This window comes from Mesocricetus auratus, unplaced genomic scaffold (assembly GCF_017639785.1).
Source record: "Mesocricetus auratus isolate SY011 unplaced genomic scaffold, BCM_Maur_2.0 Super-Scaffold_100047, whole genome shotgun sequence".
NCBI lineage: Eukaryota > Metazoa > Chordata > Mammalia > Rodentia > Cricetidae > Mesocricetus > Mesocricetus auratus.
In genome coordinates, this window is record NW_024429224.1 from 2,071,499 (window position 1) to 2,093,920 (window position 22,422).

The 22,422-nt window shown below is 43.5% G+C and overlaps 2 protein-coding genes across 2 annotated transcripts; both read left to right on the top strand.

Annotated features, from left to right (window-relative positions):
- Positions 1-930, top strand: LOC101830812 (olfactory receptor 1L6). Its single transcript, XM_021234111.1, has one exon. It carries the CDS (start codon positions 1-3, stop codon positions 928-930), a length of 930 nt encoding a protein of 309 aa, XP_021089770.1.
- Positions 931-15,622: 14,692 nt separating this feature from the next.
- LOC101830546 (olfactory receptor 1G1-like) lies at positions 15,623-16,531 on the top strand. Its single transcript, XM_005082101.3, has one exon. It carries the CDS (start codon positions 15,650-15,652, stop codon positions 16,529-16,531), a length of 882 nt encoding a protein of 293 aa, XP_005082158.1. The 5' UTR covers positions 15,623-15,649.
- Positions 16,532-22,422: the final 5,891 nt, after the last annotated feature.

Genomic DNA, 22,422 nt, shown 5'->3' on the forward strand with positions numbered 1-22,422 from the left:
ATGCTCAGGGAAAACCAGAGCCACATGACAGAATTCCTTCTTCTGGGACTGACCAGTGAGCCCAAAGAGCAGGCGTGGCTTTTTGCCGGCTTTCTTGGCATGTACCTGGTTAATGTGATTGGCAACTCAGTCATCATTGCAGCCATCCAGGGAGACACCCAGCTGCACACTCCCATGTACTTCTTCCTCTCCAACCTGTCCCTGGTAGACATCTGCTTCACGACTGTCATCGTGCCACAAATGTTAGCGAACTTGCTGACACGGAGGAAGGCGATCCGCTTCGCCCAGTGCCTTGCTCAGATGTATTTCTTTGTGGCCTTTGGTATTACAGACAGTTTCCTCCTGGCTGCAATGGCCATTGACCGTTACGTCGCCATCTGCAGCCCACTCCGTTACACCACGACCATGAGCCCCAGGCGCTGTCGCCTGCTGGTGACGGCGTCCTGGGCAGTGTCCCATCTTCACTCACTCACCCACACGATTCTCATGGGCCGCCTTTCTTTCTGTGGAGCCAACGTGATTCATCATTTCTTCTGTGATGTGCAGCCACTGCTGACACTCTCCTGCTCTGACACCTCCATCAACGAGCTCTTGGCCTTCACAGAGGGCTCTCTCGTGATCGTGAGCCCCTTCATCTTTATAGTCATCTCTTATGCGTATATCACTCGGGCTGTTCTGAGGGCCCCCTCAGTGGGAGGAAGGTACAAAGCATTCTCCACCTGTGGGTCCCACCTCACAGTTGTGGCACTATTCTATGGAACCATAATATCTGTGTACATTCGCCCCTCATCCACCTACTCGGTGACAAAAGACCGAGTGGTCACTGTCATCTACACAGTAGTTACCCCCATGTTGAATCCTTTCATATACAGCCTTAGGAACAAAGACATGAAACAGGCCTTGAAAAAGCTGGCTAAAAGAGCAGAGTAGGATGTGCATATTTCACTGCCCATAGAAATTAAATCAACAGTTCAACAAAGCGCTGCTGTGTCCCTGCCATGTCTGGTTCTAGACAATGAGAACATCAGAGTGTTGCACAGGTACCAAGACAGGTTCATTCCAGAGATTCATGGGGTGATTTTGAAGGATTACTTACAGTCTATGGTGTCCCACCAGCCAAACCTGTCCTGAGACTTTGTAGCACTACAAGATTCTCATCTTATGCCAGTCCTCTTTCCTTCCCTGTTTTCTTCCACAGATCTCAAACTGAGTCTGAAAACTCCCACTCACCCACTGCCCAATAAATCTCTTGCATGTTGTAGTGGTTCTTTTCTATCCATTAATTTGGCTGTGGTAAGGGATAATAATCATATAACTGGTTAAAAAAATATATTTCTGCATTTGTCTCTAAGACTACTTCTATAAAAGATTATTATTATTATTTTAATAAATAAATAAATAAGAAGTCGGGTGGTGGTGGTGTACACCTTTAATCTCAGCACTCAGGAAGTAGAGGCAAGAAGATCTCCATGAGTTCAAGGCCAGGCTGATCTACAGAGTGAGTTCCAGGACAGGATCCAAAGCTACACAGAGAAACCCTGTCTTAAAAACCAAAATAAAATAAAAGATTATTATTGCATCCAGGGAATGAGTGAAAAAGATCACCCTCCTCCAAATGGGTGGATGTCATCCAATCTATCAAGGGCCCACAGAACCATCCACATGGATGGTTATCATCCAGTCAATCGCGTATCCACAGAACAAAAAGACAGAGAACCAGTTAATGCACTTTCTTCATCAGCTAAGGCATCCATCTTCTGCCTTTTGATCTGCCCTCTTGATTCTCAAATCCTTAGATTCAGACAAGGATTTACAACACTGACCTCCCCTTGTTCTCAAGCATTTAGTGATGGACTACACTATTGTCTAGTTTCCAGCTTTCAGAAAATCATGAACCCTCTTAGCCTCCATAATCATGTGAGGAAAACTCTCACCTTGGTGTGTGTGTGTGTGTGTGTGTGTGGTGTGGTGTGTGGTGTGTATGTAGTATGTCAGTGTGTGTGACTCTGGATGTGTGAACATACACATGCCCACGTATGTGTGTGTTCACACCTTGGCATCTGCTTCTCAGAAGACCTGAACTAATGATCCAAACAATGACCTAGTGAATAATCCTACTGGCACACTGTAAAGAAACTTGAACAAGAGTACCAGGAGTTTGTTTAACTGATATTTATATATTTTTATGAGATTAGGTGCTCCACTTGAGTTAATGATCTTTCAAATAATGGAACGACTATGACAGCAAACTCAAATGCTCATCAACAGGAGAATGAATATCTGAATCATAATACAATCTCACAAATCTGCAATTCTGAAATCCCAAAGTTACTCAGAGGCAACTCACAGCTTCAGTTAACAGATCATGTAGTCACATCTGACTAGCATTGATATGTAGCTATCTATTCCATTTAGGATGAGCATTTACTTGCCAAAATATTAGTGTTTTATAGCAGTGTGCTACCCAGAAACTACTACCACACTGTATATAACATGTTTACAATATTCTTTTCTAAAATGAAAACATTGAGAATTTCAAAACTTTTTAAATTCCCTAGAAATGATAATGGAAATTACAGTGTGAAACTTTACTATCTAACATGGAGGGGAGAGATGAATATCAAAAATATGTTGACTGGAAAAAGGTGAATGAATGTTCATACAAAGGACAGCATAGGCGACTGTAAGTAATGCATGATTTTAGAAGTCAGCCCAGGCCCTTGGGGCCCCAGGCTGGTGGGAGGACAGCCACACTCACCTGTTGCAGATTTGCAAACACTGGACCTAGCTGGGACCTTCCCAGCAGGCAAGAAGAAGGTCAGCCCAGGTCTTTGAACCCAGGCTTGTGGGAAGACAGCCAGGGGCCCGCCTGGTACCTACCTCATTTTAAGAAAATAAGGGGCAGAGAATTAGGAGAGTTAGAGAAGCAGAATTGTTCATACTGTCATGGAAAGATACATAGAGGAAGAAAGGTAAAATGGAAAGGATTTGGCAGATGTTGGAGGCCAACTTTTGCCTCCTGGGTCCATGGTGACAGCCAGCCCTAGGCTGTGACCATGACCTATTGCATCTGAGATCGATGTTGATGCCCACATCCCCACAGTGTCACCAAAGGCCATATGAAACCTGGGCTGCATCCTGTGGTGTCCAGGGGCCATGCTGACATCAGAGCCAGCCTGACCTGAGTACCCGGAGCTACCACTCAAAACAATGATGTAGACCAGACTAAGCTGCTTCCTGAGGCCATCTATCGGTCTGTGGGCCCTGGACCAGCTGCAGTTGGGTTCTGCATTGAATTCTGTGGCACAGTTACCACTAGGGCCCATACAGAGGCCCAGGATCTGGGCTGGAGCCTGCAGCTTAAGTGGGGCGGGGGACACGCCAGCCATACAGATATGAGTGGCCTGTGCTACCACCCCGGTCCAGGGAGTCATCCGGGCCCAGGTTGCCACCAAAAGCAATGTCTAGGCCCATGGCCCTAAAGTGACCAGGGTCTGGATTGACGTATGTGGCTCCGGTTGCCACCAAGTGCGGTGAAGAAGACCTGGGTCAAACCAGCCACCTGAGTTGGCATTAGTGTTCGAGAACCAGAATGCATCCATATCTGAGTGGCCTGCACAGCTACTGAATGACATGGTGACATCTGGGCCTGAGCTGCAACGGAGGACCATGTCATGGCATGTAGCCCCATTGCAGCCAGGGACTGTGCTGATGTCCGATGGCCCTGTTACCATCAAAGGTGATGCAAATACCCAAGATCAAGGGCCAAGTTGGTGTCCCAGAGTCGCACTGCCACTGGAGGCAGTGGGGACATCCGGACCCAGCTGCTGTTAAGGATCATGTTGGAGTCCCGGTCCTGCACTGCTACTAATAGTCACATTAGGGCCGCAAGCTGAGGCCTTGGTGGTGCCCAGCCATTCCTTCCACCCAGAGCCAAGGTGTTATCTGGGCCTAAGCTGCTGCCAAGGGCCATGCCTGGGTCCATGGTACAACAGCAGCTGGGGCCAGTGTTACATCAGGAGGCCTTAGGAAGCACACGAGATGAAATCAGAGGCTACACTGAGCCAGTCCCGGCCTTCACTGCCCTGGGAAAGCCGGCCTTGCCTCTCGGGCTGCCCACTACAAGAGAGCTGGGCCTGCACTTGGGAGAGAGGGCCCCCACCCCTCACCACAGGTGAGGATGACCTACCCTGAGGACATGCATGTAGGGGCGCTGTCTCTACCACCACACCTGAGGTAGGTGGCCCCAGTGGCTCGAACTGACCTGCTTGGATAACACCCAGGCCCACAACTGGGTCTTGGGTTGACCCACCCTGGCATCTACCCCATCTGGGGGACCTGCTGGAGCTCATGAAGGGACTGGTCCTGTGGAAAGATACCCACAAGATCTCCAAGACACAGGATACCCAGAAGAACTCCAGTGAAGATCCAATGAGGATGGTGTACCAAAAGTAGAGGCCTTGAACCAGACCAATGACTCATTGCAATGCACAGCTGCCAGTCAAGCTGATGGGACAAAGGGGTGTACTATGTGACACACTGTAGCCTCCCGTGCCACCAGGACAGATGAAGAGGTGATGGAGAGGCAGGAGAGGAGAAGCAGAGATTTCTCCATTTCGGGTGTGGTTTTCGCTTTGTTTGTTTTATTGGGTTTTTGTTGTTGTTGTTGCTTTTGCTTGCTGGCTTGCTTGCTTACTTTGTCTTTTTTTCTTTTGTGGGGGGATGCAATAGGGATGGGTGGTGGGGAATATGGGGAACCAGGAAGTGAACCGAATTGGGGTGCATAATGTGAAACCCCCAAAGATTCAATAAAGATGTTTAAGAAAGTAGTATATGGTTTTATACACACATTATAAAAGATAAAATATAAGAAAATTGTTCCTGCACATTTTATGTATTTATACATTATAAATCTGACAATTTTAAAATACATTTTATTTATTCTTTGAAAATTTCATATGTGTGTACAATATTTCAATAACATCTGTCTTCTAGTCCCTCACCTCTGACTCCTTCCAAATCACCTCACCACATCTCCCTTCCAGCTCTTTTTTATGTAGTCTTTTTTCTAGTAATTAATAATTCTTTTTCTAATATCTGTGGTGCATGGATATAGGACCATCCACTGGAGATGGGAAACCCACCCAAGACAGCATCCCTGAAGAAAATTGATGCTCCCTCCCCAAGTAGCCATCAACTCCAATAGCTCCTCAGCTAGGGGGAGGCTTTGTGGGGTCCTCCATATCCATGTTGGAATTCCCATTGGCTTGACAATGTCTTCATTGTGGTGCCTGCTCCAAGAGCGCGTCTAATAAGTTGGGCAAAAGCCTGGAGATTGAACAGAAAGACAAGAGAGGAAGCAGCCTTATACACAAACTTACAGCACAGTGGGAAAACCCCAGCTGGAAGAGTGTTTTCCTCTGCTAGATGCTGATGGCAGTGGAGCAAGGCTGGGACAGTAAGCCAAGACTAGAAAACAGGAAGCACTTGGACTGGAAAACAGGACTCACTTGTTGGCTGACCAGCGACTCACAGAGACCTGGTGGGGGCTGGGACCCAACACTTCATCGTTAGGATAATCTTCCTAAAGAAGTCCTTATTCCTTTGCAGATCCCATATGCATCCTATCTCCACCTTCTGGGGCCACAGAGAGCAAGTCACTATTTTTTCTACATGCCAGAATTGTAGGTCTTTGAAAAGAGTTCTGATGCCCACCCCAGGCCAAGTCTGCTCCACCCATTTATTGTTGTTTATTTTCTGGTGAGTGGTGGGTTTTCTTTTTGAGAACTGGAATTCAATTAGAAGTTATGGAGTAGAGAAGTTATGGTAATGGGGGGGGAGATAATCAGGAGACTGTAAGAATCAGTGCTTACTTACCAAGCCAGAATTACCTGATTATGGTCAGAGGGAATGTCACTCCGGCTGGGGTTAGAGGGGTCAGAGAAGAGTGAGGCTGAAACAAGTTTATTGTTTATCCCCCTTATCAGAAACAGAGTATAATGGTAGTTGACAGGAAGAATACAATTGTAGTTGCCAGGATACATGTTGTTTGCAAGCTATATACAGGGTACACTAGATTATTGTCTAAGACCAATTGCCCACCCAAGCTTCTATATGCTTAACTGACTTCTAGGGAACGCAGAGATATATAGATGGGATGAATGTTCTACTGCCTGAGGGAGTGCCCCAGTTTCTCAGGAACTGAAAGGCACACGGTGCCCTGGGAGCTATGAACTCTACACCTATGACACATTCCTCTCAAGACAGCTAGACCAGGCCAACTCCATAATTCCCTGCAGGAGAAGCCTCAGGTTTCCAAGACCTGATTACTCCAAAATAAAGATGTTTTGATACTGCTGGGAATAAAGACTCCAGGTTCAAGGGGGGACAGCAAGGAGGTTGGGCATCTCTTCCATCTTGCTTCTAACGACAATGAGTGGGATTGAATTCCAGGAGGCACTACACATAGAAAGCTCATAGACTGTGTGTCTCTGTTTCTAAGACACTTTAGTCCCTGAGTCTTTAGTCCATGCTGTTAGGAAAGAACACTAGGGCTTTCATCAGTGGAAAAGCAGACCCAATAGGGAAGGCAGACAGACTCTGTTCCAAGTGATGGAGAAAGGTTCTGTGGAAATTCCAGGGAAGGTGTCAAGATGGAAGTGTCTGATCCCTCTCTTCTCTTCTCTCACGTGTGCGTACTCACTGCTGCTCCCTCATTACTTCCTTGTTCCCATTCTGTCTTTACTCTTATACATCCTAGCTGTCTTGATCATCCACAGGAAGTCTTGATCATATTCATGAACTCTTTGATAGTGTGAAGCTGGTACAAGCCAACCATATCCATGTTCCTAGAATAGTGAAGCCATTATGACTATTCTCCTAGTTATGATTACAATTGTTGTGATGGAGCATCATGATCAAAAGCAAATTGTGGAAGAAAGGGTCTATTTGAATTACTCTTCCAGATTGTACTCCATTATTGAAGGAGTCAGGACAGGAGTTCAAGCAAGGCAGGAACCAATGCAGAGGTCGTATAGGGTTTCTGCGTACTGGCCTGTTCCCCCAAGGCCTGCTCAGCCTGATTTTGTATAGAACACCAGTCCAGGATGACACCACCCATAAAGGGCTGGGCCCTCCCCCATCAATCTCTAATTAAGAAAATGCCCTACAGGCCTGCCTGAAACCTGACCTTATAGAAGCATTTTCTCAATTGAGACTCCTTCCTCTCAGATGACTGTAGCTTGTGTCAAACTGACATAAACTAGCCAGCACAAGTGTGCCTTAACAATGCTCAAGACTTGTGTTATGCAAGTTACCTCACCGAGTGACAGAGAGGGAAGAGTGATGAGCAAAGGGGTCAAGACTATGCTGGTGAAACCCAGAAAGACAGCTGGCCTGACAAGGGGGAGCTCTTGGACCCCAGACTGATGGCTGAGAGGCCAGCAGGGGACTGATCCAGACCCCCTGAATGTAGTGTCAGTGAGTAGGCCTCAGCCATCTCTGGGGCCTTGGGTAGTAGATAAGTGTTTACCATGGCTTACAAATGAACTTTGGGAGCCCATTCCACATAGAGGGATGATCTTTCTGCCTGGATACATAGGGGAGGGCCTAGGCCCCGCAATGCAAAGATAGAAAACACAAAGAATTTCTTCCTAATTTATGAGACACTAAACCCAATATGCCCTTGGGTGAAGTTGGTAACACTGCTGATGGAGAAGGTGAGAACCTTTGATTGTCGGGTGCTGTTAAGTTTATAAAGCTATTTTTATCCACTTCAGCGCATCTGACAGTCCTTAAAAAGAAAAGAAAAGGGCAAATACTTTCATAATACTAAAACTATCTAGCTGTGACCTAGCTATATAAGTCATTATTTCTTCTCTCCCCAAACACACGGACATTTGCATGCACATGTGTACACAAGCATCTGCTCAACGATTTTCTAATAAATGTACCACATCACACAAATACCTTGTTCAAATTTTACAAGATTGTACTTGTGATAGCTTTTCTATTTGTAAAGAAAGAGTAGGGACACAGAGACTCAGGAAGGGTCTTCCCAGATGAACCCCAGTTCAAGTTCATCCAGGAGGGTCAACAAAAACAGCTTTTCAAAGAGCTAAAGGACAAAATTCACTACCAACTGCATTTCCCATTATCACTGCCCAGAATCCATGTCTATGTGCCTGCCACCCTGGGGACACAGTGTATCTCTGTGATGTTTAAGAAAGTCAGATCAGATGAAAAGTTTGGGGGGAAATCTCTATTGACAGAAGCTTTGCAGATTCAAGAATCTTTCCCACTTTGTATTCCTTTAATGGAAGTAAGAAATCTAAATAATACCTCTGACTTTCCTGTCCCTGGCCTTCTCTGAGCACCCTTTGGGCTTTGCCTGGGTGTTCACCCCATCACCCTATTGAGGAATCTGCTCATCGCAAGTGGCCATTGGCTCTGACCAGCACCTCCATATGCCCGTGAACTTCTTCATGGCCAACCTGTTCTTCAGCAGTGCCTGCCCCACCTATACCATTATCCCCAAGGCACTGGTGAGCATTGAGACCCAGCATCACGTCATCTCACACCCTGGGTACCTTACACAGATGCACTGCTTCACGTACTTACCCTGCCCATTGTGGTTGTCCCCGATTGCTACGCCGCCCTCCTTTGCTTTACATTGTGGTCATGGGTCCTCAGGGTTACATGCTGCCAGTATCCACATCATGACTCTGCTGACACTGGCTTTTCCACCAGCCCTGCCGATATCCCAGTTTTCCTCCTGTGCCTCTATTCCATCCCACATTTTTTCTGTGATGTACCTCCACTCATTCCTCAAGCTCTCAGATTCCCTCAGACGATTCTCTAAGACATGACTCCTCTCATTTATGTCCTGGTTTCTTGTGCCCACATCATGCCATCCTTGGGATCCCCCTTCGATTTCATGGAAGCACAAACTCTTCTCTACCCATGGCTCTTGCCTGGCAGCGGTCACTTTGCTTTATGTGACACTCTTTCTGATGTATTTCCAGCCACCAGATTCCTATATGGCAGGCGCTCTGGAGGGGTTGTATCTGTGTTACACACAATGAACATCTCATGCTCAATCCCTTTAACTATAACCTGAAGCACAGGGACATGAAAGGAACTCTGTGGAGACTCTTTGACTTGGGAAAATGCTGTGATCGCTAGAAGGTGCTTCCCCAGATTAGAAGCCCAGGACCTTTAAAATGCTTTCTAAAATGGACTCTAGCTACAGTTTTTGAAGAACTATCAAATGAAATGGATGCTATTCTGACCAGCAAGCTAACAATCTGGGAATGTGTAATTTGACAGGATCTACTCTCCAAAGGTGGCAATTCCTCTCAAGGAAAGGAAGTAGACAACAATGACTTCATGGTGACTGAGTTAGTGGTTCTGGTACAGAAAGAGATTGCAAACATAGGACTGAACCACCAAGAGGCACATCAGCAGAGCTTTGGTTCTAGAAGGAAGTGCAAACAGCTCTCTCTATGACTAAGATGTGGTCTCACATGGCAACAAGCAATACTGACAAATTCTGCAGGTTCAGGGGCTCTGCGTTTAGGGGTCGTTTCTAAGCTCAGCTTTGGAAGTAGCTTACTGATAGGAACTTTTCTCCAAGATGGAAAAGCTGAACCAAGAAGACTTATTGACTGACACTAAGAGAGCAAGAATAAGTCCAGCAGAAGGAACGGGGCACAGTCAGAAGACAGTTTGAGTATGGGCTGTGTATAAAGTTACATAGTGATGCCTAGTGTTGAGGATAGATCTGTGATTATTCAGTCTATAAATTCTGCTTTGTTTTATTTCCTTACTATGAGACACACCTGTCATTGTGAATTTTTAATGTAAAAAGCAGAAAAAAATAAAATTATCGTAGTCCCCCATTTAAAAATAACCACTGATATTTTGTGTAATTTATCTTCAGTTTGTTTCTAGTTACTTTTGTATTCTCCTTTGCTAGCAAAGCACCATGAATGTGATGATCAATACTTCACTGAATTCTGTAACTTGAGTTCTGTCCCAATGATCTATATTTCCTCCTGAAAATCTTGGATAAGATTACATCACAAGATAAGTTCATGTCAGAATAACCTTTTACTGATGCCGGGAGATTCTGGTTTGTCTGTTTTGCCAAGATCTTACGCTGGGTTACCTTTTGTCTGCGTCTTCTTAGACTCCACTGCCCACACTTCCCACCTACTTGTAGCTACGATACTTGCAGTGGCGCTCCTTGGCTTTGGTTTTCATTCCTTTTGTTATTAGTGAGGAGAACATCTTTCTGGATCTGATCACCAGATTTAGTTTGGTTTTTTCGGGGGAGGGTATTGTTTGGTTGGTTGATCGGTTTGGTTTGGTTTTTGGTTTTTTGAGACAGGTTTTTCTGTATCCTTGGAGCCTTTCCTGGAACTAGCTCTGTAAACCAGGCTGACCTGAAACTCACAGAGATCCACCTGCCTCTCAAGATCTGGGATTAAAGGCGTGTGCCATCATCACCTGACTAGAGATTACCAGCTTTTTTACTAATTATTATTTATTACATTTTTAAAATTAGAAACAAGCTTGCTCCCTGTCCCTCCAGTCCTCCTGCACCCCACCACTAGCTCCCGCAGCCTCCCACCCTATCCCCCACTCCCTTCCCCATAGGGGATATCCAGAGTCTGTCATTTCGTTCAGGGCAGGGCCTAGACCCTCTCCCAAGAGTCCAGGCTGAGAGAGCATCTCTCTTTGTGGTATGAACCCACAAAGTTCATTTGTATGCCAGGGGTAAATACTGATCTACTGCCCAGGGCCCCATAGGTTGTCCAGGCCTCTTCACTGACACCCACATTCAGGGAGTCTGGATCAGTCTCATGCTGGCCTCCCAGCTGTCTATCTGGGGTCCAAGAACTCCCCCTTGTTCAGGTCAGCTGTTTCTGTCACTAGGTTCCAGGGGTTCAGTTGAATGTTTAGTTGTGTTTGCCTCTGCTTCCATCAGTCACCGGATGAAGGTTCTAGAATGGTGTATAAGGTAGTCATCAAACTCATTATCAGGGAAGGACATTTAAGGTAGCCTCTCCATTGTTGCTTAGTTTGCCAGTTGGTGTCATCCTTGTAGGTGATCACCAGCTTTAAAAAGTCTCTTGTGTATTCATATCATTGATCCAACTGCCTCCTCGGCAGTTTTAAACTGAGCCAGACAGGTTTTTGACATTGATGCTATCAGCATATCCTTGTCTTCTCTGAGTTATTGTCACAGCTGATTCTTTATCTCCCCATGGTGTTTTGCGAATTTACGTTAGGTAGTGCACAGAGTGTGTCTCACTACGATGCTTGCGTGTACACAGGTCTCTGCAGTTTCTCGTGTTCAAGTCTTCTTGCTCACCTTTGTCACCCACCCTCCCTCACACAGGTCTGCCCTCCCTAAATAGTCTCCCTTCTGCGTGTGCATCCCGTAGGAGAACAAGGACACAATGTTTGTAACTCTCACTACTCTCTCTTGTTCCTCTCGTTCATTTTCTCCCAGAACTCCTGTTTAAAAACAAAAAAAAACTGAATACAAGAACACATATTCCCAGTATTGGGGAGGCAGAGACAGGGGGATCCATGAGGTTGCTGGCCAGCCAGGCTGGCTAAATGGCAAGGAAGTTCCAGGTTCAGTGAGAGAACCTATGTCAGAAAAACAAGGTAGGAAGCAACTGAGGAAAACAATTGAGTTGACCTTTTATTTATACACACACACACACCTAGAAATCCCTACATGCTATATGTTTTGGAGTTGGGAACTCAGTAGGAATAATCTAGGAATAAAAGAAGCTAACATAATGATATTCATTAGAAAATATTTTCAATAGAATAAACACCAATATAAGGCTATTTATGAGAGAGGAGTGATGAGCAAATTGGCAAAGAATGGGCTGGCAAAACCAGCAAAGGCAGCTGATCTGAACAGGGGAGAGCTCTTGGACCCCAGACTGACAGTGGGGAGGCCAGCATGGGACTGATCTGGACCCCCCAAATGTGAGTGTCAGCGAGAAGGCCTGGGCAACCTATGGGGCACTGAGCTGTGGATCAGTGTCTATCCCTGATATACAAACAGTCTTTGTGTGCCTATAGCACAAAGTGGGATGCTCTCTCAGCCTGGACTCTTAGGGGAGTGCCTGGACCCTACCCAGAGTAAAATGACAGACTCTGATATCCCCTATGTGGAAGGATTTGGCAATAGGGTGGGAGGGTGGGGGAGAAGGTGAGTGCGGGAGGAGGGGAGGGAGAGGGAACTGGGATTGACATGTAAAACAAGCTATTTAAAATTTTAAAAAATGATATGATAAAAAAGAAATTTATAACATTACAAATGTTAGAAATTAAAAACTAAAGCTATAAAATTATGAGCTAAGCTTCCATCTTAAAACATTATAGGAAAAATGGATAAATTAATCCAAGTAAGATAAAAGAAGAAAAACAAAACACATAAGAGCAAAACATGCGGAAACAGAGTAGAACCTGACAGAAAAGAACGAGAAAGAGAATGGCCAGGCATCATGGCTCATGCCTGTAATTCTTGTAGAGAAGGAAAGATGGGACATGATTGGAAAGAGGTATGCTGTTTAATGACAGTTTAAATAGTACACAGTTCAATGCATTAGGATGTCAGTGTGAAATCACCAAACCATGTATTATCTAAACTGAGTTGTGAGGGAATGGACATTAAATGATTATTTTTATAGACTCTTATGTGTTTTATGTGTACAAGTTCAAACACATGTCTTTTGCAACACGCTAGACGCATTCTCTACTACTGAATCACACCCTCAGAATCTATAAGCTATGTTTGCAACAATAGATGATAGATATATAGATGATGATAGGTTGATAGATGATAAATCATGATGATAGACAGACAGACAGACAGACAGATAGATGATAGATAGATAGATAGATAGATAGACAGACAGATCTTACCTAATGGAGAGGCTATATGTTAATTAGTATTATCTCTAATACCCAAGGTCATAGAAAGTAAGAAAGTGCTCTCTTTTGCATGCCTTTTACAGGTATTTATGATTCTTAATATCTTCTGTTATTTTCTGAAGCATGCATAAGGCCTCTACTTTGATTAGAAATACTGTCCTACACAACAAAGAAGACTCTGCTCAGCATAAGAAATGATAACAATGTTGTCATCAGCTTGAAGTCCAGTAGATAAGCAAGTACAAAGGCCCTGTACATCCCAGTCCTGATCACATGAATGGGAACCATGGAACCACAATCCAGAGGAGACAGCTGGTCACTGGATGATTGCCCTGTTTAGTCTAATGGCAGGTCTGGGACTGGGCCCCAAGGGGCATTGCACATGAAAATCACCACCTTTTTGTGTCTCTTAGGTCTGAGGAGTCATTAAAGACCTGAAACTTCAGCCTATGAACAAGACAGACACTGCAAGAACAGTCATATTTTCTTGGGGTGACAATGAGGCAATGAGTTCCAGCACCTTGGTGGTAAAGGTACTGTGTGAGACTGGGGTATGGGACAGGGAGGGAAAACAGAATCTACCTACAACTCATGGAACATGTCTTCATACACACACACAGTGCGTAGGTACTTTTTTCTTCCTCCTTTTCCTTTCTTTTTGGCAATCATTTTCTGGCCCTTCTGATCACCATGAAAGGCACCTAGAATAATATGTCACTCCTAAGACCACCTCCGTCTTCAATTTTAATTCATATTAGTAAAAATACTTGATATTTGTGAGATTCTTCTTGGTTCAGCATTTTACTGGCAAATAACTGAAGCCTCTCCTATCCATTACTGGTGTATTATAATACTATTTTGGTTGTAATTGTTAAGTCACCTGACAAGTTGATGCATGCTTTCCATATGCCAAAAATGAATGCTTTTCCATGGATTACTCTAAGATTCACAACTACTAAAAGATGAAGGGGGTGATGGAGATGGTGCCAATAATTCTCACTTAATATTGGCACTATAAACCCAACCTCCAGACAGTAAAAAAGGACAGGTAAACACACCTTCTTGTATTGAAGTTAGCAATAATTCCAATGATATTTTACTGAGTACTTTCTATGTGTTAGATTTATTCTAAATAATTTAAAACCATCAAGCTTAATTGTCGTAGCATTCTATACTATTATGTTATCATCCCACTTAAACAGATTTGAAAAACAAAGTCAGAGAAGTAAATGATGTTCTCAACATCTGTACTGTCACACTGTGAGAGACCACTTATTTTAATCACTGCATTAAACACTCATGAAATTCTCACCAGCTTTTACTGAATGTTCATTTACACCTCCACACCACTGAGCAGCAATGCTGTAATTTCTCCTTTGGGTTGTTCACAATGATTCATGAAGAAACTTCAGATGATCCCAGCATTTGGGCTTCTCAGCAAACTTCTCAGGTAAGGTTTTCAATCTACATTTTGTGGGTCAGAAAAGCAACTTGAAAGCATGTGAAAAAAAGAACTGGGAACGCGTTAACTGATGCTTCCCATTGAACTGTGTCCCAGGCTCCCATCTCACCACTGACTATTAATCCTGGCAATGACGCCTGCACAAGCACAGAAACTCAGCTTTTCATGGCGCTTGCCTCAGTAATGATGACACACTATGGAGTAGTCACACATGCAAATGAAGAGTGATTCAGAGAGGAAACAGCTGACAGGGTCAGCCTGAGAATGAGGAGCACAAAGAGGATTGCTTTCTGGTGTCTAGGAAATCGTAATCGTAAAGCGGAAAGTGTTGATGATGAAGCCCAGGATGAAGGGGAAGTGATGCATCCTAATGATGTGTTGTTCAGGTTGCATTAACTCACTACAGTGGTGATGAGAAGCAAGGGGCTAGTGTCTGCCAGCATGTCTGTCTCCGCTCCCTTCCTTGTGAAGAAATCGTTCTGGGGCAGTGGGGGGCAGAGGGAGGGTCTGAGGGAGAGAGAAAGAGAACCTTTTGGCTGTCCTTTAAATTCTAGTGATAAATTACCTTAAATGGACTCTAACCTAAGTCATTGAAGTTGAAATAATACTAAGTGCCTTTATAAAGGAGCCAAGATTGAAGAGGTATGAATTCCACAGAACTAGAGCAGTGGCTCAGCAATTAAAAGCACTAGATATTCTTACAGAGGACCCAGTTCAGTTCCCAGCACTAACACAGCAGCTCCAGTTCCAAGGTGTCCAATGCCCTTTGGGCACCAGGCATACACATGGCACACATACATGCATGTAGGCAAGCAGAACAATCATGTGCACACGCGTGCGCGCACACACACACACACGTATATATATAGAGGGGGGGAAATATATGACAAAAACATCCAGTTTAGCCTCATTCGCACAGTCTTGGGGAGAACTTGCAGTAATACAGTGATGGAGAAGCCAATGTTTCATCACAACCAGACACACATATTCACAGTAATAGTCATGTATTTACAAATGAGGTTACAAGCACTAGTCACTCCCACCAGAATGAGCCTGATCTTAGAAAGTTACAAGCACTAGTCATTCTTAGTGGCCTTTAAAGGAGCAAGGGACTATCAGCAAGGGACTTTTTAAAAAGCCCACTCACTTAACTGTAACCCCTTGCTGATCTATCTGCCTTAGAAGGAAACTAGAAACCAAACGGCCGTCTCTGACTTTTTGCTTATGGGCTTTTCTGGGCACCCAGAGCAGCAGCTTCTCCTCTTCACTGTCTTCTTGGGAATGTACCTGGTCACCCTGTTTGGGAATGTGCTCATCATCCTGGCCATTGGCTCTGACCGGCTCCTCCACACACCCATGTACTTCTTCCTGGCCAACCTGTCCTTCATTGATACCTGCTTCACCAGCACCATTGCCCCAAAAGTATTGACCAACATCCAAACTCAGCATCACACCATCTCCCACACTGGGTGCCTTCTGCAGATGTATTTCTTTATGGTACTGGCCATGCTGGATGACTTCCTGTTGGCTGTGATGGCCTATGATCGCTATGTGGCCATTTGCCTTCCTCTGTACTACACCACTATCATGTGTCCCCAAAGATGCCTATTTCTGGTGGTCGTATCCTGGCTCTGCTCCAACCTCCTGGCCTTTCCTCTCACACTCCAGATGGCTCAGGCCTCCTTCTGTGCCTCCCATTCCATCCCACACTTTTTCTGTGATCTTCTCCCACTCCTCAAGCTTGCTTGCTCAGACACCCAGACCCTTCAGCTCATGATGTTTGCTGAAGCTGCCCTCTCCGGCGTGGTCCCTCTCACCTGTGTCCTGGTATCTTATGCCCACATCACGCACACCATCCTTAAGATCCCCTGTGCTAAGGGAAAGCATAAAGTCTTCTCTACCTGTGGCTCACATCTGGCTGTGGTCACTCTGTTCTATGGAACTGTCTTTCTGGTGTATTTCCAGCCATCATCCTCCTACTCTGCAGACACTGGAATAATGGCATCCATTGTTTATACAATGGTCACTCCCATGCTCAACCCTTTTATCTACAGCTTGAGGAACAAGGACATGAAGGGAGCTTTGTGGAAACTTGTTGGCTTATAAACACTGTAATCTGTAAATGGTACTTCAGAGTCAAAGCCCAGTTCTTATAGGACAATTTTTGAGTAACTCTAATTCAATACAAAAGTGGATGTTCAGCGTCACAGACATGTTTAACCAGCAGAGAGTGCCTGACAGGGCAGGACTCGACAAGGACTAATGAGTCACACATAGAGTTTTGGCCTAGAGGGACTGGAAATCCCTACAGGACCTCAAGACAAAAATGACACAAGACAACTGCAAACAAAGGAGACATTTTCAGGGTTATTTAATGCCCTTAGTGATGATGCCTTCTAAGCCTGAGCTCACCAACTGTCAGGAAGATTTTTCAGTGCTGGATTGAGAGGAAGAACACGGATGGTCTGTGTTCACTAATTGGCTTTACCAAAAAGAAATGTTTTAATGACAGGATGGGGTTTTGCAACTAGGAACAAACATTGCCCATGAAACTTGGGACTCTACCTACTGCAGAGCCTAAGAAGTACACGCCATCATGCTTTACAGTCCATCTTTAATAGATGGTCACCATGTCCTCGGGAAAGGCATCACTGGACTGTGAAAGTATCAAGAGGCTATTGAAGATCTTTTGAAAAGCAAGTTATGAATACAGGGTTTGGGTTCTCATCTTTGTTGTTTCACTTTTCTGAATCAGGATCTTTCTTTATAACCAAGGCTGCCTGGCACTTAATATGCAGCTGAGGGTGGCTTCAAACTTACCATCCTCCTGTTTCAGCCTCTGGAGTGCTGGAATTACAGGTATGTGCCACCACAAGCAGCATCATGCAGGTGTGGTGATTTGAGCAAGAATGGCCCCCAGAGGCTCATTTATTTGAATGCTTAGTCACCAGGGATTCGAATTCTTTGACAGAATTAAAAGGATTAGGAAATGTGGTCTTGATGGAGAAAGTATGTTTAGGGGCAGGTTTGAGGCTTTGCCCCTCTCTCTCTCTCCTCTCTCTGCCTCTCTCTCTTTCTCTCTCTCTGTCTCTGTCTCTCTGTCTGTCTCTATCTCTCTGTCTGTCTCTGTCTGTCTGTCTCTCTGTCTCTCTCTCTGTCTCTCTCTGTCTCTCTCTGTCTCGCTCTCTCTGTCTCTGTCTCTGTCTCTCTCTTTCTCTCTCTCTCTCTCTCTCTCTCTCTCTCTCTCTCTCAATGTAGCTCTCAGCTCTGTTACTGCTCTAGCAGCCTACCGTCATGTTCCCTGCCATGATGATAATGAACTAAGTCTCCGGAACTGTAAGTGAGCCCCTAATCAAAATATGCATTTTCCTTTACAAGAGTTGCCATGGTCATGTTGTCTCTTCACAGCGATAGAACACTGCCTAGGACAATAAGCTTGCTAAAGTAACCTGCGTAAGGACTGAGAGCAGAGACCTGGAGTTGAGAAAAGATTTTCCTAAACTAGGTAGTAACCACTATCCAAAATATTCAAACCAAAGAGTGGCAACAACCAAAATCATGATGTCTGAGCACCTAGGATTGAATCTAACACCCAGTAAGCAGCTTGGTCTATAGCTAAGACATCACTCAGTAAAAAGAAACGTGGACAGAAGTTAAAAGAGTCAAGTGCTCTAGGCCACAGGGTCATTTCCAAGTATGACCTTGGAAGAAGTTAATTCACAGAATTGGTTTGAAAACATACTTTCTTACTGAGACTAAGAGAGAAAAATTTATTCTAGAAATGGAAATGAGGTATCAATGGGTAAGAAGACTGTTCCCAAGAAATTCAACTAAGATCGTGTCAAAGGTTCTGACCATGCACAATTGCTACCTATCTAAGAAAGACTTGTCTTTCCATTTTCTCTCTCTACTGTGTTTGACTCTGTTGCAAAATAATATATGCATATTCTTACTATAATGCATAAAACAGGAAAGTTAAAGTACTCATCTGTCACTCCTCCGTTTTAAGACCCCCATTTATGTTGTCACTCTGTCCTTATTTTCTAGTTGCTTCTGCTTTGCTTTGATGAGGAAAAACTGCAGGGACAAGTCCTGTCTGTTTTCTCACTTGGTCTGTGTCTGAAATGGACTCCTGAGTTGGATCCAGCAAATATTAAGAAGATTATTATGGGATGTGACTGATATTTTCTAAAAAAAAACTAAGAATTTAATCTTAAGTTACATATAAGACTTTAGACTCACAAAGATAGGATAGATGATGGAAATTTGTTTTGTTTAGTTTATGTCTTTTTAGAGTCTGGTAGCAAGGTGAGCCTTAGCTGCTGCTATTAAATTGACAAAGCTCCCACTAGCCTAGTCGTCAACACCATCAGAGGTCTGAGAAGGGTAGATCTCACCAGAGTAGGCAGCAAGTACAGACCGAGAAGTTTCTGATTCTACTAAAAACTGGCAGAGACTTATCAGCTACCTGGACAATCACCCTAGTTTCCATGGTCCTAGAGGTCCCAGGGCAGCATCAGGCTTTGGCTTCCAGGCCCAGATGACAGAACAGACTTTCCTGTGCAGGAAGAATTTGGGGGACTGGCCTACCTTATCCATGCAAAGCCAGTCAATCAACTCTCCAGTGACCTGCTTGTCCACAGTTTGAACAGGGTCCTGGGGGTGGGCAACATGAAGGGCAATATTTTAACCCAGTGGCTAGCTTTGCCATATTTAAAGCAAATTCTAGGTGGAGTTCTTCTGTGACATCATCTTCTTTGGGGAACATCTTAGGGCTGCTTCCAGGAGATGACACTTCTCGATGTCACAGGAAGCTTTTTTATTGTTATAATTGTTAAATGTTTTAAATGCCATATTCAGCAAATCTCTGAAGAGTTTGAGGACCATCTATGTGTTAAGTATAACTAACCTAAACTAACTCTGATTGTTTCTAGTTTCTTGTTTTAGGCTTAACTTTGAAAACATGTACAGGAGGCTAAATACAACTTATTTCTATAGTCAATTGCATTAGTACGAAGCATGACTACAAGTATAGTTCTGAACACATTAAAGAATTTGATCATTAATAAAGTAACTGTTAACTTGCATATCTTAATTATCTTTAATTAAGTTAGTAGATTTTATAAGATTAGGATTTTATACCTTTATTCCTGTTATGTTTGAGCCTTAAAAATAACAATTTTTGAATTAAAGCTCTTTTAGTATCAAAATAAAAATTTAATCATAGGAATACTAGTAACTGATCCTTTCATAGTGCACTATACAGTGCTAAAGCTCAGAGATTTTTTTTCTAGTCCCAACCATTTGCCTGCAAATTTCAAGGAAGCTAGACAAGTATTACTGTGGACCCGAGTATACCTTAGGAATTTAGATCTCTTGATTATCAAATGTACCTTATTTAAAGACATATGCTGTTATTTATGTGAATTTTCTAGCAGCTCGGTGCTGAACAGTTAGCAAAGATGCAAGTAGTCATGTGTAAATGTCTAAGTCATTTTTGATTAATCTCAGTAGACATTTACAACCTTAAAATTTTATCATTGTATACAGCATATACTTTTTAAGTTGTTTTTATTGAATTGTACATTTTCCCCACTCTCCTTCCCTCCTCCCATCTTACCTTCCATCCTCCTCCATATCCCCCATGGTCCAAATTTACTCCAGATATCTTATCTTCTTTCTCCTACCTAGGTGAATCCATGTATATCTCTGTTAGGGTCTTCTTTGTTACCTAGATTCTCTGGGGTTGTGAACTGTATGCTGGTTATCCTTGACTTTATTTCTAATATCCACTTAAGAATGAGTACATTTTATATTTGTCTTTCTTTGTCTGGGTTACCTCACTCTGGATGGTTTTTTCTACTTCCCTCCATTTGCCTGCAAATTTCAAGATGTTATATATATATATATATATATATACATATATATATATATGAGTAGTAGTTCATTGTGTAAATGTACCACATTTTCTTTATCCATTCTTTGAGGGGCATCTAGGTTGTTTCCAGGTTCTGGCTATTACAAATACTGCTGCTATGAATAAAATTGAGCGAATGTCCCTGTGGTGTGAGTGTGCATCCTTTTGAGTATATGCCCAAAAGTGGTATTGCTAAGCCTTGTGGTAGATTGATTCCCAGTTTTCTGAGAAACTGCCGTACTGATTTCCAAAGTGACTGTACAAGTTTGCATTCCCACCAGCAATGGAGGAGCATTCCCCTTTCTCCACATCCTCTCCAGCATAAGCTGTCATCAGTGGTTTTTATCTTGGTTATACTGACAGGAGCAAGATGGTATCTCGAAGTTACTTTGATTTGCATTTCCCTGAGGACTAAGGATGTTGAGCAATTCCATAAATGTCTTTCATTCATTTGAGTTTTTGTTGAGAACTCTGTTTAGATCTGTGCCCCATTTGATCTTTTGATGTCTAATTTCTTGAGTTCTTTGAATATTTTGGAGATCAGCCCTCTGTCAGATGTGGGGTTGGTAAAGATCTTTTCCTGTTCTATAGGCTGCTATTTTGTCTTACTGACCATGTCCTTTGCTTTACAGAAACTTGTCAGTTTCAGGAGGTCCCATTTATTAATTGTTGCTCTCTGTGTCTGTGCTACTGGTGTTCTATTTAGGAAGTAGTCTCCTTTGCCAATTCATTTAAATCTGCTTCCCACTTTCTCTTCTATGAGGTTCAGTGTGGTTGGTCTTATGTGAGGTCTTTGATCCATTTGGACTTCAGTTTTGTGCATGATGATAGATATGAATCTATTTGCATTCTCCTATATGTCAACATGCAGTTATGCCGGCACCATTTGTTGAAGATGTTTTTTTTTTCCATTTTATACTTTTAGCTTCTTTGTCAAATATCAGGTGTTCTTAGATGTGTGGATTGATGTCAGGGTCTTTGGTTCAATTCCATTGGCCCACCTGTCTGTTTTTATGCCAATAACTAGCTATCTTCATTACTGTAGCTCTATAGTAGAGTTAGAAGTCAGGGATGGTGATGCCTCTAGATGTTCCTTTACTGTACAGACTGTTTCAGCTATCCTTGGTTTTTTGTTTTTCCATATGAAGTTGAGTATTGTTCTTTCAAGGTCTGTGAAGAATTGTACTGGATTTTTTTAAGTATTTGAATGTTGCATCTGCATGTACAAGTTTATACCAGAAAAGAGCATCAGACCCCACTATAGATGCTTGTGAGCCACCGTATGGTTGCTGGGAATTGAACTCAGAAACTCTGGACAAGCAGCCAGTGCTTTTAACTGCTGAGCCATCCCTCAAGTCCTGTGCTGGGATTTTGATAGGGATTGTATTGAATTTATAGATTGCTTTTGGTAAGATTGGCATTTTTACTATGTTTATCCTACCTATCCAAGAGCATGAAAGATCTTTCCATTTTCTGATGTCTTCTTCAATTTCTTCCTTCAAATATTTAAAGTTCTTGACATACAGATCTTTCACTTGCTGGGTTAGAGTTACCCCCAGGATATTTTATGTTGTTTGTGGCTATTGTGAAGGGTAATATTTCCTGATTTATTTTTCAGCCCATTTATCATCTGTATATAGGAGGGTTACTTTTTTTTAGTTAATCTTGTATCCTGCCACATTACTATACAGCATATTCTTTTTATTTAAATTAGAAACAAGCTTCTTTTACATGTCTATCCCAGTTCCCTCTCCCTCCCCCTCCTCCCCTGGCCCCCACAAACCCCTTATCCCATCCCCTTTCTGCAGTCAAGGGAGGGTGAGACCTTCTGTGGGGATCTTCAAAGTCTGTCATATCATTTGGAGAAGGGCCTAGATCCTCCCCTATGTGTCTAGGCTTAGAGAGTATCCCTCTATGTAGAGTTGCGACCCCCGGGAAGGGACCCCCGACCTGCGGGGGTGAGGTGATGAGGGTCGCTACTAATTTGGTGGGCCTTCACGAGCAGATCCGATCTGGAAAGTGAACTTCAAGAGGTTAATGGAATCAGGCTCAAGACAACGTTCGCTGATCAAGAGCCTTT